The sequence below is a fragment of the Mustela lutreola genome, chromosome 2 (genome assembly GCF_030435805.1).
Source record: "Mustela lutreola isolate mMusLut2 chromosome 2, mMusLut2.pri, whole genome shotgun sequence".
NCBI lineage: Eukaryota > Metazoa > Chordata > Mammalia > Carnivora > Mustelidae > Mustela > Mustela lutreola.
Window position 1 is genome coordinate 76,768,586 of NC_081291.1, and position 16,556 is coordinate 76,785,141.

The following is a 16,556-nucleotide window of genomic DNA, read 5'->3' on the forward strand; positions in this document are numbered from 1 at the left end:
TGTGTCTACTTTGAACAATAAAATATACTGGAAGTCACACTGATCATTCCATGCCTACCCCTTAACTGGAAAAGCAGCTTTCTTGCTCTTGGAATGCTCTTAGAATTCAGCTGCCATGCTGTGAGGCAGCCTAAGCAGCCACATGAAGGAGCTAAAAGCTGCAGCTGAGCTCCCAATCAAGACCAGAGGACTCTTAAGCCTTATAGCATCCCAGCACTCCTAGCCCCAGCTTACTGTAGCCTGCTGAGCCTCCAGATGACTGTAATCATCACAGCTGAAATCACGAGGAAGAAAAAACTCCCATTCCACCCACAGAATTGTTAAACAATGAAATGCTTTTTGTCACCAAGTTTTGAGGTGGTATATCATATTTTTATGAATTGAAATAAAAATTACCACAAAATTCTGAGGTATACACTCCAGCAACCATCCACACATATGCATGCATCCGAAAATAGTTTTTAGTGTTCATAGCAGCATTATTCATAAAACCAAAAAGTTGGAAACCTAAATATTCACCAACTAGGAAATGTATAAATACAAACCAAAGAAAATTTTATACAGAATACTATTTTTAAAGCTCCAAACAAAGCAAAATTTAGCAATATATTGTCTAAAGACACAAAGATATCTAAATATATGTTCTTTAATAATGACATAGGAGATGTTAAACAACACTCAGATCATGGTTTCTTAGTGCTAAGAGGAAAATAAGGAGGACAGGCTAGAGAAGAAATATGGATGGATGTGAAATTGGTAACGCCCTAGTTCTATAGTTGGGAAGGGGTTTCACATGGGTGTTTATCATTATGTTCATAATTACAAATATGACATATACATTACTTCATATGTAATTTGCATTTTCAATATAGTTTGATTTATATAAAAAGTTTATAGCTTTATATTATGCTGTAATTCATATCCGACAATTATAACAAGTACTTATTATAAACTTTTTAAAAGTCTAGAATTATTTTTACTTCAAAAGGAAAACCTTTTGTTTTACATGCTGTTTATATTACACTTTATTTAAATATGGTAAATTAAATAGCCAAAATAAAGTATACTAAACAAGAGAAATGATCTCCCTTTCTAAAGAAGTGACCCACTCATTTTAACAACCTTCAAAAAAAAATTTAAAAAGACCTTAGTTGCGGGGCACCTGGGTGACTCAGTCCCTTAATTGTTGAACTCTTGGTTTCAGGTGGGGTGGTGATCTCATGGACTGTGGGCTGGAGCCCTCTGTGGTTTGCAGCCCTTTTTCGGCTCCACACTGGGTGGGGAGTCCATTTGGGGAGCCTCTCTCTCTGCCCCTCCCCCTGCATGTGATCTCCCCCTCAAATGAATAAATGTATCTTAAAAAAAAATTTAGTTGCTTCTCAAGCTCATTTTTCTACTTTCAGTGAATAACTGGCCTTTATAGATTAAAGATCAGGTTTATTAAATCTACCAAATATTGTTTCATTTTCCTATCCCTTCTAATTCCAGAAAGCTGCTTAGCCTATTAAAATACAGTTTTCTTTAGCTATGGTGTGGAGTAAAAATGATTTTAGGATTAACCTTCCATAAAACTTACTAAATTTTCAAAAATTAAGAATACAAGCAATTTTTTTTAAAGATTTTATTTATTTATTTGACAGTCAGAGATCACAAGTAGTAAGAGAAGCAGGTAGAGAGAGAGGAGCAAGCAAGCTCCCTGCTGAGCAGAGAGCCTGATGCGGGCTTGATCCCACCTGGGATCAAGACCTGAGCCAAAGGCAGAGGCTTTAACCCACTGAGCCACCCAGGCACCCCAAACACAAGCAATATTTTAATTGTCAATATAGTCAACAAACCTTGTTCACTATAACAGATTTAAAGACACACACACTGATGGATAAAGGTTTTTCTTAAAAAAGTACACAAAAACATCTGGTGAAGCCATTACAACCTATCAGTATTAGAACTCACAGGAATGTTTATACTATTCCATGTAATAATAGCAAGAGTATAAAAAGGTGACCAGTCGTTTTGTTAGAGTTCAATCCATAGTTTAAAAAAAAAAAAGGCAAGGCCTTGGGGCTCCTAGGCTGGGTCAGTCTGAGGAGCATAGGATTCTTGATCTCAGGGTGGTGAGTTTGAGCCCCACATGGGCTGTAGAGATTACTTAAATAATAATAACAAAAACAACTAAAAGGTAATGACTTGATATTTTGGATTATTCAACTCTCAGAATCCACAATATTCAAAGATCTTCCAGTAATTAGACAAAGACAAAGCTATTTCTACTGCAGAGATATATTACTGGAGACAGGCGATTTAAACCCCAATGAGTATTTTTATTTATTATCCTCTAACCTTTTCTACCTTATCTAGGAAGGTTTAAGTGAAATCAGTCAGAGCGGTGATGGCTTCCTAAGGTGTCACTTAATTTCCAAATTAATTACCAATGTAGGTTACCTGCTTTTTGAAAGTTCCCCTTCTGCCACTTCGCCTTTAACTTCACCACCAACCTACGTTACCTATTCTCAATAATCGAAAGAATCAAAGAGGATTTTTATTTTTACGGGAAATGGCAAAAGGAAAAACAGCATTCACTATTTGTTTTGCAGCATGACATTAAGGAGGAAGCCTGCACCCTGAGCCGAGAGAAAGGCACCATCAAGCTCCGTCCCTTGAGAATAACACTCAGCATCAAGCCACCACAGCTTTGAACTGCATCTGTAAGCGTTCCTTAGCTCTTTATTTTGTGTGTCCCTTAGGCCTAAGCCTCTTGTGCATCAGAAAAGTGTAGGGTTATTTTTGGGGTCTGGGAACACCAAAAACAATTTTTTCCACATAAATTAATGGTTCTTTATTTTATGCATTTTGGCTTACAAAAGTTTTCATTGGAACGCTCTACTTTTGGGTGAGGGATGCTATAATCACAGTTAAATCAACAGCCAAGAAACCAAATGGATCATTAATCCAACCCACCCAAACTCATCATGTGCATGAACTAAATGCCTACATACCCAATGCTCATATCTACTCTTACTATTTCTCCACATCAAGATGTATTTCTCAAATTCAAACAAAATGCCACCTTGTAAACCCTACTTTTATTGCCGACATGTCCCTTTTTATTTACCAGCTCAAAAGCTAACAGCATTAACTGGTCTGTCTTTTCTTATTCAATATTCCTTAACAGTTGAGTTAAAACTTGAGACAGTTATCTGTACTTAGAAGAAATACTCACGGAACTAAAACCTCCCTCCCTTAAAGTTCTCATAGGCTATCCAGCTAACCAGTCATTTCCCAAGTGCTGATGGCAATCACTCACTCACATAAACTATTTCTCCATTTAAGCATCACTTCCTTTCTGCATCAATTCTTTCCTTCTTCTATAAGAATCACACTTCCTTTCTGCATCAATTCTTTCCTCCTTCTATAAGATTAAAATGACACCTTTATTGAGGGTAAGATTATGATGTTCCATACTAAGATGTCCACCAACAATTCCAGTAAGGGGGTAGTGAGTTTCCATATCAACAATCATTTCTCTGACACCTCTGTCCTACAGATCACCTTAATTCTGAAACTAAGATAGTGTTAGATCTGACAAAGGTTCAGTCCTACAAGACTGACCTCCCCAGCAACCCAATCTCCCACTTCACAAACCAATCACAAGTCCAAGTTGTTATCAGTGCTTCTAGCCTACTAACTACAGACCAGAAATTCTAGTGACCCTCTCCCCTGGGTTCAATTAATTTGGTAGAGCTGCTCACAGAACTGAAAGAAAATATTTAACTTACTAGATCACAGATTTATTATAAAATGACAGAACTCAGGAAGAGCCAGATAAAGAGATTCATAGGGCAAGACTATGTGGAAGGGGCACAAGGCTTCCATGCTCTGAGTACACCAAACGCTCCCCAAAACTCCTCATATTCACAAATATGAAAGTTCCCCAAACTCTGTCCTCTGGGGTTTTTATGAAGACTCTATCACATTGGCATAATTAAATTATTGGGGCCACTGGTGATTAAACCTGCAGCCCTTTCGCCCTTCCCAGTGGTGAGAAGGTAGGACTTAAACTTCCAACCCTCTAATCACAGGGTAGGTTCCAGCAGCAACCAACTCCCATCCTTAGGTGACCTCAGGGCTTTCCAAAGTCACTGCATTAACATAACAAAAGATGCCAAATTTTGCTCTCATTACTCAGAAAATTACAAAGGTTTTAGGAGCTCTGTGGCAGAAATGAGGAAGAAGGCCAAATATAAGCTTCTTAAGGATCACACTATCACTACACATGTTTCTACTGACATCACAGTCAAATCCAAGGTTTATCAAACTAGATACAAGAGAGACTTCCTGTGCTATTACTATTATCACCAAAACATAAAATGTGGTTACCATTAAGGATAAGGATCCATGTTAATATATATTGAATCCACTACATTGCTAATACAGTGTAGGATATTCTAGCATGATTAGAAATGATGTTCTTAACCCTAAACAATCTCACTTCTCTACAGTAAGTTATTAATATTATTATTCATTAGGGAGGGAAATAAGAACCATATCACTGTAACAGTATTTTACCACTTTAGGCAAAGAACAAATAACTTAAATCTCCTTGAGCGTTTTTACATTACAGGTGTTAAAATCTTCAATACAGCTCTAGCCTATTAAGTTAAATGAAAAGTCCTGAACAAAATTTAACCAAAGCAAGTTTGTTCTATATTGGGATCAATAAAACCTGTATCTATACCTCTCGCACAAGGCAGATAAACCATATTAGATTGTTATTTCTGAAAGAAGTATGCCTGGCATGTTTCCTAACAGTTAACACATTTCAAAAAAAAAAATTATCCCTACTTCCCTGTGGAATTCAAACAAGAACAATACTAGAGGTATTAAAGAAGCTTAAATCATTAGGTTGCAACATTATCCAAATACAGCCTAATTCAAAGTTATTTATATTTCTCTCTGGCATATATTACAAGAGATATAGGGGATGAGGAATAATAAGTATGTATATACCTTCCTTATGATGCTTGGTTTATATTTTAAGTCTGAATTCTATAGAAATACTAGCTGACTAAATTGGGAGTTTTAAGAAAGGCAGTCCTAGATTTAAATTCTTCAACAACGCACTATGAAAAGGCTTTGTTTACAAAAGAAATCAACTGTTATCCATTCACGTAGCATAGGTTACATACTAATGGGCAGCAGAAAAATACCATCAAATTTGATCAAAATCATTCTGACCAATAAATAGACATGCATTAGAGAACATTCCTGTTCACTATTTCACTTAAGAACTGCTTTCTAATTAAAAGAAAAGCTTACTTGGAAGAAATACTCACTGAACTAAAATCTCCTTCCCTTAAAGTTCTCCTGGGGTATCCAGCTAGCCAGTCATGGCCTAGAATCCCATTTCCAACATCCTTAATCATTTGCTAACATACAATGCCAAATTTCCACACCCCAACAGATTTCAAGCTCCTACATAAAGAATCAAGTGGAATCCTACATAGAAAATCATTTGCTTTATTATTTTTTTAACTTAAGTATAGTTGACATACAATGTTGCATTTGCTTTAGGTGTACAACACAGTGATTAGACAATTGTATACCTTACTCAATGCCTGACTGTTACTCTTTGAAAAAAACTTTTTATCCCCTGAAGACAGTTTCTGAAAGGAACCTACTATCAAACCTCTCCTATTCTTCCTGAAGACCAAGACAGTTACTAAATCAATAAAGGAAATAAAGACAGGGGAAAGAAAAACAGTAGTAGCCGTAGAAGACTGGAAGAATAGAGAGCTATCCTTTGTAAAGATACCAATACATTATTAAACACCCCATTCTTAGGGTTCTCCTAAATTCCTTCAATTCAGATCTCTTTCCAACATTCGCTTTCCTCCTTTCTTTCACAAACTACCACTCCCTACCTTACATAAATTTTAATACGTTTTAAAGTAAGCAATATTTGGCAAAAGCTATAGTTTAAAAACCAGTCCTTTGCAGTTATCTGATTATTTATCATTTGTCTCCTAAATGAAAATGATGTCTCCCCCGGCCCCTCCTTCCTTATAGTCTTAGTGTCTGCTGAAAGACTCAATCTCTTTGGCCAGTTAGTACTTTTTGAAAAGTTGTCAAGGTTAACTGGAGACAAGGTTGACTCTAACTCAAAGTATCCATCATGAGGTAATTTTTTATCTCAAGGGAAGAGAAGGATCTCTCCCTTTCCTACAAGTACTTCCTGCTGTGAAAGAGCAGGCAACCTCCACAGCGGGGTAAGCCTGGTTAGTCAAATGATTGCTAAACCTTATTACCACATATTCTCCACAACCCTTTGATCAATGAAGATGGATCTTAAACACAATGCTGAGAGGGAAAAAAAAATGACACAAAAGCTCTAAATGCATTTATCTCAAGTTTTAAAATAGGCAAAACTAAATTATATTATTTCAGAATGCACACAGAATTGCACCACCTATGAGGAAAAGCAATTATGTAATTACTATACAAGTGGTGAGCAGGGGAGGCAAGCACACATCAAGGCTTCTGAGGTGGTGGCAACATTCTATTTCTTGATCTGGGTGATGATCACATGGGTGTTTATCTTATAATTAGTCATTACATTGTACATTAGGTTTATATACTTTACAGAATGTGTTATATTTCACCATAAAAGAAAAACTTTTTTAAAAGACTGTAACCAAAAACTTTCTTACCAAAAGCTTTTGCAGAACATTTTTCTCATGCTTATATAAACATTTAAGACATTTTCAAATATCATTCCAAAAACTTTAAGAGTGCTGCCTTCCAATAATTCTGTGCTCTATTACTGTTCTTGCGGATTATACAAGATGGTTTAATAATTTACCTTAATAATAAAATTTATTAAATAGAATTTATTTAATAGAATTTATTCTACTTTAAGGATATAGAATTTATTCTACTTTAAGGAAATTAATGGTTATTTTAAGAATAGGCACGATCTGCAAAGAGAATAGATCTTAAAAGTTCTCATCACAAGAAAAAAAACTTTATATAATGTGACAAATATTAACACCTTAATATCATTTCAAAATGTATACAAATACCAAATAATTATGCTGTACACCTGAAATTATTAAATGTCACCTATACTTCAATTAAAAAGAAAAGAATAAGGATGAAATAAACATGGTGGTCTCAAGTGAGTTTCCCAGTGGTGATTCTTTTCACAGACTCTACTCCACCCATTTGGCCAGCAACAAAGAGTAATTTAAGCTGTGCATACACAGGAACTTTAGAAATTATGAATTAGTATATTTTAACTTAAAAATAGTATAGAAAACAGCATATGCTACAATATTATTTATCCATCTATCTATGGGAGAGAAAGACCCAACAATTTAAGTTTTAAAAATCCAATTTATCTGAAGTCATGTGTAGATTGGAAAGATTGCTAGATATCACTAAAGAAAAGAACACTGCACTGTGAAGAAAAGTCTTTACCGGAGAACAGCTGACAAACCTGTAGGGCATAAAAAAGGAAATTAAAAGAAAACCTCAAAAAAACATTATCAATTTAGTTACAAAATAGTCATTTATATTTTATTAATATAAACATAAGTTTTCTTTAAGATTTTATGAATAGCCCTTCTCTTCAAATAGGAATGAATAAAAAAGTAAGAAAAAATTGAAAACCTAAAGCATGAAAACTATTAACTCAATGAAATTAGAGATAAGTGAAGCACACAAATTTTGTATCACTAATTCTAAGTAAGTCAAACTTCACATAAAAATCATTTTATAGGGGCGCCTGGGTGGCTCAGTGGGTTGGGCCTCTGTCTTAGGCTCAGGTCCTGATTTCAGGGTCCTGGGATCCAGCTGCCTCCCCCCCTCCTTGGACTGGCTCTCTGCTCAGTGGGATGCCTGCTTCCCCCTCCCCTGCCTATCTGCCTATTTTGTGCGCTCTCTCTCTCTCTCTCTCTGTGTCAAATAAATAAAATCTTAAAAAAAAAAAAAAAATCCAAAAACCATTTCATAGCTAAACTTCAATTTCCAATACTGTCAATTTAAAGTGAACGGTAGAAACAAACTTCCCTTCATCTTCTCAAGTAACAATTTTCAAACTTCTCACAAAACGGCCTGTAATGCAAACAAAGGTGCAAAGGAAATAGAAGAGAATCTAGCCAAACTACAACCTCAGAAAAAGTACTTCACCCCCTTTACTGGTCAGATTCTTTGCCCTGATAACAAGCCAAGCCAACATATACTCTGGAAGCCCTGTAGATTATTGAATTCTGGATCTACTAAACTCCCACCCTGTAAAATTCCCTTAACTGGAATGGCTTATTATTTCCAACCTTATTATAATGAATTTTTTACAGACAAAATGAATCTAAATAAAACAACATTCATTTGGATTCATTCATCTTTTCTTCTCACTCAGCTATTCCCCTTAAAAACCCCATCCCTGAAAACTCCCTAGTCATTCAGGTTTAAAAACCTGAAGGCAGGGGGCACCTGGGTTGCTCAGGTCATGATCCCAGCTTCCTGGGATCAAGCCCCAGGTCTGGCTCCCTGCTCAGGGAAAGCCTGCTTCTCCCTTTGCCCCACCCCTCCAGTTCCTGCTCGCTCGCTCTCTCTCTCTCTCTCTCTCTCTCAAATAAATAAATAAAATCTTTAAATCATCATCAACTCTTCTCTCTTCCCTACATCAAAACAAGTAATTAGCCATTATCCAACTAGTGAGCTTACTTAGCTGGGCATGGATTGTGCCCAGGCATTCTGATAAGCCAATATGTTAAGACTTAAATCAGGGCAGCTGATTAAAAAACATAAATTAAATGGAGGACACTTTCATTTAAGCCTGCCTTGAAGGCAGAGGATGCAGTAAATAGGACATAGATTTTGGAGACAAGCACAACTGTATTATTTAATTCTTAAGGAAATACTAAATTGAAGTATTTTTTTAATCTACAGAAGAGATGTTACCTTATCTCAATTCTAAGATCTAAAATCAAGTTGTAAGACACTGTAAAAACTAAGCATCTACTATCATTTGGAACATATATTAAAATTATCCTGCAACACTAAGTTCCACAGGAAGAAAAAAATGGTCACTAATGATATGATCAATTTAATTAGTGTAGCAGTCACAATTCTTTAGAAATGTGTATTTCTTAAAATAGTATAAACTTGACCAACATAAAGGCATTCACCAACCTATGTGCAGATTATATTCCAAAGTATGTTTAGATGCCTTTCATTTGAAACTCTGAAGGTGTTTTTACAAAGAAATAAAATTCCAAGGCAACAAATGCCAGTTTACCTACTTTTACTTAAAATAGGTCAGCCTCTGCAGTTGCTCCTATCTCTTCCAACCCTTACCTCCACCTAACACTTTTTTTTTTTTAATCCTATGGTATTGACAGTTTCTATCAATTTTTAAATCCTTGGAAATTATTTGTGTCACAATTAGGTCAAGTGAGGACACAGAAACTTATTCAGAAAAAAGTAAGTGATTTAAAAACAAAAAATATCCACCAGAATCAGGTAAAGGAAGTAAAGAAGTTAAGATGGGGTAGCAAGTTAATCATTCACATTTTTTCCCCTTTCAACAGTATTAATTTGGCCCATACATTGTTTTCGGGGATCCTGTATTATTTGAAAATGTTTCCATTTTCTCCTATTAATTGTAGGGACTGAAATAACTTTTGCAATTATACATAAATTAAGCTAATATCTGGACAAAACACGGCAATAAAACAGCATAAATATGACTCAGAGTAAGCAACAGGCTGACCAATGAGAGGCTTCTAATAATCCAAAAAGAATTTAGGTGTTCCACATAAATTAAGTCTGGTAAAACCAACATCAATATCCTTCTAACAACTTCACAGTTCCATCTGAGACATCAGATTTGGCAAAGCCAAGTCATTTAACAGACATGCATTGACTTATGATGTACTCAGATAAGTTATTAACCAAAACCAAGAAAGATTAAATCCTGATTCTAACCTGCAGTCCAATTGAGGGTAATACAGAAACAGTATTTATACTCATTAAGTTTAAGTATTATAGAAAACAAATGTCCAGAAATTAGAGATCCTTTTAATTATGGAGTTGGAGAACAAAGATAACACTCTTGAGGTACTATCAATGTCTAAAAGCAGGATTCAAAAGCAGTAATAGAAAGATATGATAAAGCAAATAAACTAAAACACTAACTATAGAATGTAGGTGTTGAAGAGGAGAGTTTGCTATAAAATTCTTCCAACTTTTCAGTATATTTGAAAATTCTTATAATTACAATTTAACGTAACATACACATGTTGAATTGTGGGATGCTTTTATAATTTGGGTTAACTGCAGTATGGGCTCTAAGAGCATTTAAGTTTTTAAAGTAAGCAAGTAACATATGATTCAGTCACTCAAGAATATTAATCTTTCTATTTTTTCTGAGAGCATGTATGCACTAATGAATACTAAAAAATTACAATGAAGAGAACTTTTTAACATTTTCTCATATCTCAAAGTACTCATCACTTACAGAGAGCAAAAAAATCAGAAGTAGATTAAGTACAGACAGGCCAATAAATTTCCCCATATTCTTTAACAACTGGGTCAGAGCCCATGAGCTTCTAATGCTTCCTCTACAATCAGTGTTGAATTTTTGCAAACTATTCATGGCAGTAAAAGATCTGCAGTCTTACTCAAGTTAGACCTCAAAATATGAAAATCCAGAACAAAAAGAAAAAGTTCCAAAGTCTTTACTAACAGATCCTAACTACCCCAGGACCTATATACTATATGCCTCATAAAACCTGTTTACTACCTACAAGAACCATCACACTTAAACCAGATAGGAGCAGATCTGATTCAATTATCCAATGCAGCAGGCCAAGACACTCCCTGCACCTCCTCCCTAAGTGTTGTTGTAACTTAGAATGATTTTAAGCTCAAGGCTAGAAAAACTGTAAATTACAAAGAATCCAGTGACAGTATACCTGTTCTGAAGTGCAGCTGGACTGCTGTTGCTAATGGTTCTACAGTCAAAGTAACTTTTTAAGATTTGGGATTTTTTTTTTTCTAAAACTGGTTTTGTTATCCATTTTGTCTTCTTCAGAACTGAGGTCAATAGCCTCTTTTTGTCATCTGCAAAGTGAAGAAAAACGTGGAGACCTCAAAGTACAGAACTAGTTCCCAGTTACAAACAGCTTATGTTCCAAAGGTTTATAAATCCTTTGAAGGGTTTATCAATCCTTTGAAAACATGTTTGCACTAATTAATCTATTTATACCAATTTATCCCATAGTTTCTTTGAAAAATTGAACTTCCAAGTTTCAATTCTAAACTGCAGCTTTCTGCCCTGCAAAAAGACATCTGCTGCCCTTTTACAGCTAACTGCAGTCAAAACTCAGGCTCAGAGAATTCTAATTCTCTCTTTAGAGCTCTAGGGAGAACCCACTGCAACCTGTGTAGGCAGGGAAAAGGGCAGCTCTCCTTACAAAGGGAGCTTTTACATCACCTCCATGGGAAAACCCACTGTAAGTCAACAAGATAACAGTGGTGGAAAAGGTACTTGGTTAATATAAAAGTATTAATAATAACAAAAATAAGTAGAAACTACATTTTGCTCCAGATAAAAAGAAGATAAAATTAGGTGCTGTTAAAATAGTTGCTCAACCAAATGTTTGGCAAGTACAGACAATATATTCTAGAACTGCTTCCTCATATCTGATCAACTCAACTGATAAGGGAGGAAATTACTAAAGTGAAGTGGTGAGGAGATCATACCACAAATGTTGCTAAGTTCTAAAAACGTATAGTGTACTTTAAAATTCAATAAATATATAATATCCAACATTATATACCACCCCTTATAACAGCTACAAGATTTAAAAAATAAATTGAGTGACAAATTTAAAAAACAAGTATAACTTTGTGACAATGAGTCACCTCTGGCAACTAGAGTCTTACGCAATTTAAGAACCACTGTAAATCATAGAAATAACTCACAATCAAAAAGAAAAAGTAAACTTTTCACTAAAAAGACTTCAACAAAGACATGAAAATAGGTAACAGAGAAGGCCAGAATAAATCGGTTTGTTGATACAAAATCTGAAAGAAACATTTAAATATTATTAAAGATTCATGTCATTGCTGCATTATAAAACAGTAATCTGGGAGACTCCCAAACTAGTATAACACTACAGTATTAGATTAAAAGATCAAAACATTGGTGTTCTTATGAGCTTGGAAGGAAAACTACTTTAAAAATCCAGAGTAATAACGATAGGCAATCTAACCCTTTTCAAAAATTTTCAACAAGAATGGATTACAAGAATGAGATACCTAACTACCTGAGGTCTTCAAAAGGTATGAAAAGAAAACCCAAAGTGAGCAAACAAGGGTTTTTTTGTTGGTTTGTTAAAAAATCTAGTTTTCTCATTAAGTCAACCCAAATTATACTTAAAACATCAAATTTATATTTGGCAAATCTCTGTTCACAGTAAGGGATAGGGACAATTCCTTTACTATAAAAGGATTGTTTAATACTAATGACAGTTACCTAATATTATGAACAGAAGCATTTAATTAGGAATATAATAAAATATATTACATTATAGGATATACACAATATATAAAATAAAATGTAAATATTAAAACTATTAGTAAGCACCTAAAGTAGATTTTAAGAATGAAGAGATATATATACCTTTAGATTAGCATATACAGATTAAACTTAGTTCAAATTTCATACATTTAGCTAAAGGACAGTGTTTCTAAAATGTGTTTCTATGCATAAAAAAAATAGAAGTGAAACATGTAGATAAAAAACGGTTATGCTCTCCAAGCATATTCCTGAAACCTAAAAAAAGATCAACTTCTAATTCTCTGTCATACTTTAAAAAAGAGTATTATCTGTAAAGTAACTTGATAAAACTTCATGATTACAATACTCAATTTCAATAGTAATTCTGGGCTTACGACGCAGATTTCTAACCTTCCCTAAAAATAAGGAAAAATAATAACATTGTCTCCTCATTCAGTTGTGAATTTTTCTGAAATCCTTAACTGCAGCCTCAAAGTTACTATTAAACAATATTCAGCCTTTGTAAAAATGATACTCCCTTAGAAATACTATTCACAACCTTTGCTACCTGTGATGTTCAGTCACCATGCATTTCTACTATTGTAATCTAAAAAAACAACTTTCTCTTTTTACGATGTTGTTCCGTAAAATATTTGCAGTTTTCATTTTCCGGTTCCAATTTCATTTTTATCTAATTTCCTTAAGTGTTTCAAACCTAAGACTAAGAACATTCTACCTAGTTCCCAAGGCTTCACAGTACGTTCTCCTGTAATTCCAAATAACATAAAAGTTATTTTTTTTAAATGTTAGAAAAAAATTAAAACCTCTTCGTTTCACGAAGAATGTCCCAGTAATTAACTGTTTACCTAAAATGAATTCTCGGTGAGCAGGCCCCTGTCATGTTCAATAGATACTGCACTACCAATTTTTCTATCTTAACAGAACTTCAATCCAGTATTTTAATACATAGGTAATTCACTTCCCCAAATATTTATAATCCATACAGTATCAAGCATTCAAGAAGATTCTTTCTGTATTCAAATGATAAATATCTTAAAGTTTAGTTAGATCTAATTATTATGACTGTAAGATTAACTCAAGGCTGACAAGTCGTTCAACATGAATTAAGTTAGTTTAAAAGGCATAGGCTCAGGTATAAGGTAAAAAACAAACAAAACCAAAAGGCTGGGAAAGCTGGGGAAAAAATTAAAGCAATAATTCACAAACCAGCGTAATGCCTAAATTAGCTAGTGTTCTTAGTAGGGTAATTTCCTAAAACATTCAGGTCAGTCCCGAATACCATGTGTAACTTCTGGACTATAACCTAAGGCTCCCCATCACTGTGATAGTTTGTTCTCTTACCCACAAACGTTCCTGCAGAGACCAATAAAGGAACTAATGCCATGCTTTCGGATATTGTGCACAACATACTGAGGGTGACAGTTGGACTAACAGAGTAATGTTCTTGCTCTAAAAAGCAACCCAAGATAATTGTGGAACAGTGAGGTGCTGAGTGCACTCAGGGGCCTTGAAAAAAGCCACTCCTGAAAATATCTAGTGTTAAATAAATAAGAGTCCCCAGCTTTCAGATCACTTTCAGGGATATTATTTCCTTTCCTGCAACACCTCACGCTCTTTCCCCCTTCTTGCATAAGGAGAGCAAAAAGGAGAAACACGAAAATCGTAAAACTGCGAGGCTGAGTGGACAGGGCTCCTGCACATCTGGCCTCACGTCCAACCGCAACAGGGCAACCCTGGGCGATCCCAACCCAACCAGCAAAAACGCGCCCGCAAAAATGAGAGAACGCTAAAGCCACCGGCGGGGAGGCGGGGAGTCCGCCACGAGTCGGCCGAGGAGCGCCCTGCCGGCTCCCGGCGTGGCCACTCCGGACTGGGCTAACCAAGAGGGCTCCGAGGGGCTTCGTTCACCCTCCCGGGAGGCGTCACACTTATCCGGAAGGGGGCCAAAGTCCCGCTTGGGGACCCCACCTCGAGCTGCCAGGGGGAAACTTCACCCACGGGCAGGGGGCGCGCCCGGAGCTCCCAGACCTGCGCTCGCCTCGGCGGGGGTGCGAGCGCGACTCGGCGGCGGCGCGGGGCCAAGTCCGGGACGAGCCCCGGCGGCAGAGGCGCCGGTCCCGGTTCTCCGCGGGCCGCGGGCGGGGGAGGGGCGGCAGGGCACTTACCACGGGTCGAACTCGTGAATGATGCTTTCGAAGCGAATGACCGCGAAGAGGCGCGAGCTGAAGCCGGCAAGCCAGGCCAGGAAGAGGATGGTGAAGGAGAGCAGCGACTGCCAGCCGGCCGGCTGCGACAGTCCCCCGGATAGCCCCGCGGGGGCCGGCTTCGGCGGCGCCACGCCGCCCGCCGCCTTGTGCGCGCACTGGGCCCCGGGCCCGTGGTGACCGTGCCGGCTGTTCCCCAGGGCCATGAGGCCGCTCCACGGGGACGAGTTGAGGGACGACTTGTGCTTGCTCTCCGGGGCCGAGGGCTCCGCCATGTTGTGCCCCGGCGGCGGGTCTCGCTCCTCACCGCCGCCGCCGCCGCCGCCGCCGCCGCCGCCGCCTGGTGCGAGGGGTGCTGGGCGGGGACCCGGAGGAGGAGGAGGAGGAAGAAAAAGGAGGAGGGAAGAGCGCCGCGCGCTCCCGCCCTCAGCGCCGCGAGGCCGGGGGACAGGGGGTGGAGGCGGCGGCGGGGAATCTCTGCCTCAGCAGCGGCCGCGACCGCCGCGCTATCAACTCGGATGGCCCTTGCGCCCCACTAGCCATCCGTATCCTCCGTGCAGCTGCGGCAGCGGCGAAAGCCGACGGGACGAGGGCGCCAGAGAAGAAGCAGCAGACGGAGGCGGCACCACAGCTCCGAACAGCAATGACATTCCCCCCTCACACCCGCCGCCCGCCCCGCGGTGAAGAGCAGGAGGAGGAGCCCCCTGGAGTCCGGGCGGAGCTCAGGCTACCTCTGACTCCGCCCCCGACCCGACAGGAACTGGCCCTTCCACCTGTCACAATGCGACAGGTCCGTTTGGGGGCGGGCCCAGAACCGCGGTGCCCACCAATGGGGGCGCGAGCTAGGGCGGGGCTTAGCCCAACCGCTCTCCCCCACTCCTTCCCCCTCCTGCCTCGCGCCGGTTAGCCCGGGGCGGCCGTGCTGCGCGGCTACGGCTTCATTGTCAGTTGAAAGACGCGGTTTCGCGCGCCTGTGTTGTCGGCATGGAAGGGTGCTAGGCGGCTCTGCTCGTTGCATGAAGCTGGGCCGGGACGAGGGGTCGGGAGGTGATCGAGAACGGCGGAGCAGCCTCCGTCAGAATCGTCTTAAAGAACGCGAACAGCGCCGCACCGACCGACCGGGCGCTTGCGGGCTCGCGGCAGTCGTGACTTTTAACCCGCTCTGCGCGGAGCGCCCCGTCACGTGACCGAGCACGCAGGCGCGTTACTCCAGTCTTGTACGCTTGGAGCTGGCTGGCGGGGTTTTGCCGCCCAGGGCGCCCGGCACAGCCTGCGCAGCTTGTTTAGTGTCGGTGGCGGCCTTTAGGTCCACCCTGCGGGCTGCGCCGGTTGTCCTGCTTCCCATGTTGTGAGTTAAGACAACTTTGCCGGCGCTGAAAACTCTTCGGAGCAGAAAACAGGCTCCTAGCTCCAAAGAGACCTACCTAGGGGGCAGGCAAAGTGCGACTTTCTGGCTTTTTTTCACTTCTGGTCTCTTTTAATTGGAAATTAGAAATGGTTTGTTCACTGGAAATACGAGCCGATGCATGGCTTCATTGTTAAGTGGGCTGCATACTGTCCACCTAACGAGTGAAACTTTATGTCAGCTGTTACTGAAGTCTCTTTTGTAAATAATAACGGACTGAAGATCCCTGTCCGCAAAATTCTGCCCGTCTAGGTTGTATTTTTGTATTTTTCTATCTTCCTCCACTTTCTACTTGCTCCCCCCGGCCCCCGCCAAAAGTGCCAGCAGGGAGACCAAATTCAAGTCAGAATGAGTTTAAACATAA

At 39.1% G+C, this 16,556-nt stretch overlaps 1 protein-coding gene across 1 annotated transcript in view; it reads right to left on the minus strand.

Annotated features, from left to right (window-relative positions):
* Positions 1-15,192, minus strand: part of STT3B (STT3 oligosaccharyltransferase complex catalytic subunit B) — a 96,086-nt gene extending 80,894 nt beyond the window's left edge. The window contains exon 1 of the mRNA XM_059162396.1: positions 14,749-15,192. Within this exon, the coding sequence (XP_059018379.1) occupies positions 14,749-15,062 (314 nt within the window). The 5' untranslated portion in view covers positions 15,063-15,192. The remainder of the gene's footprint in view (positions 1-14,748) is intronic.
* Positions 15,193-16,556: the final 1,364 nt, after the last annotated feature.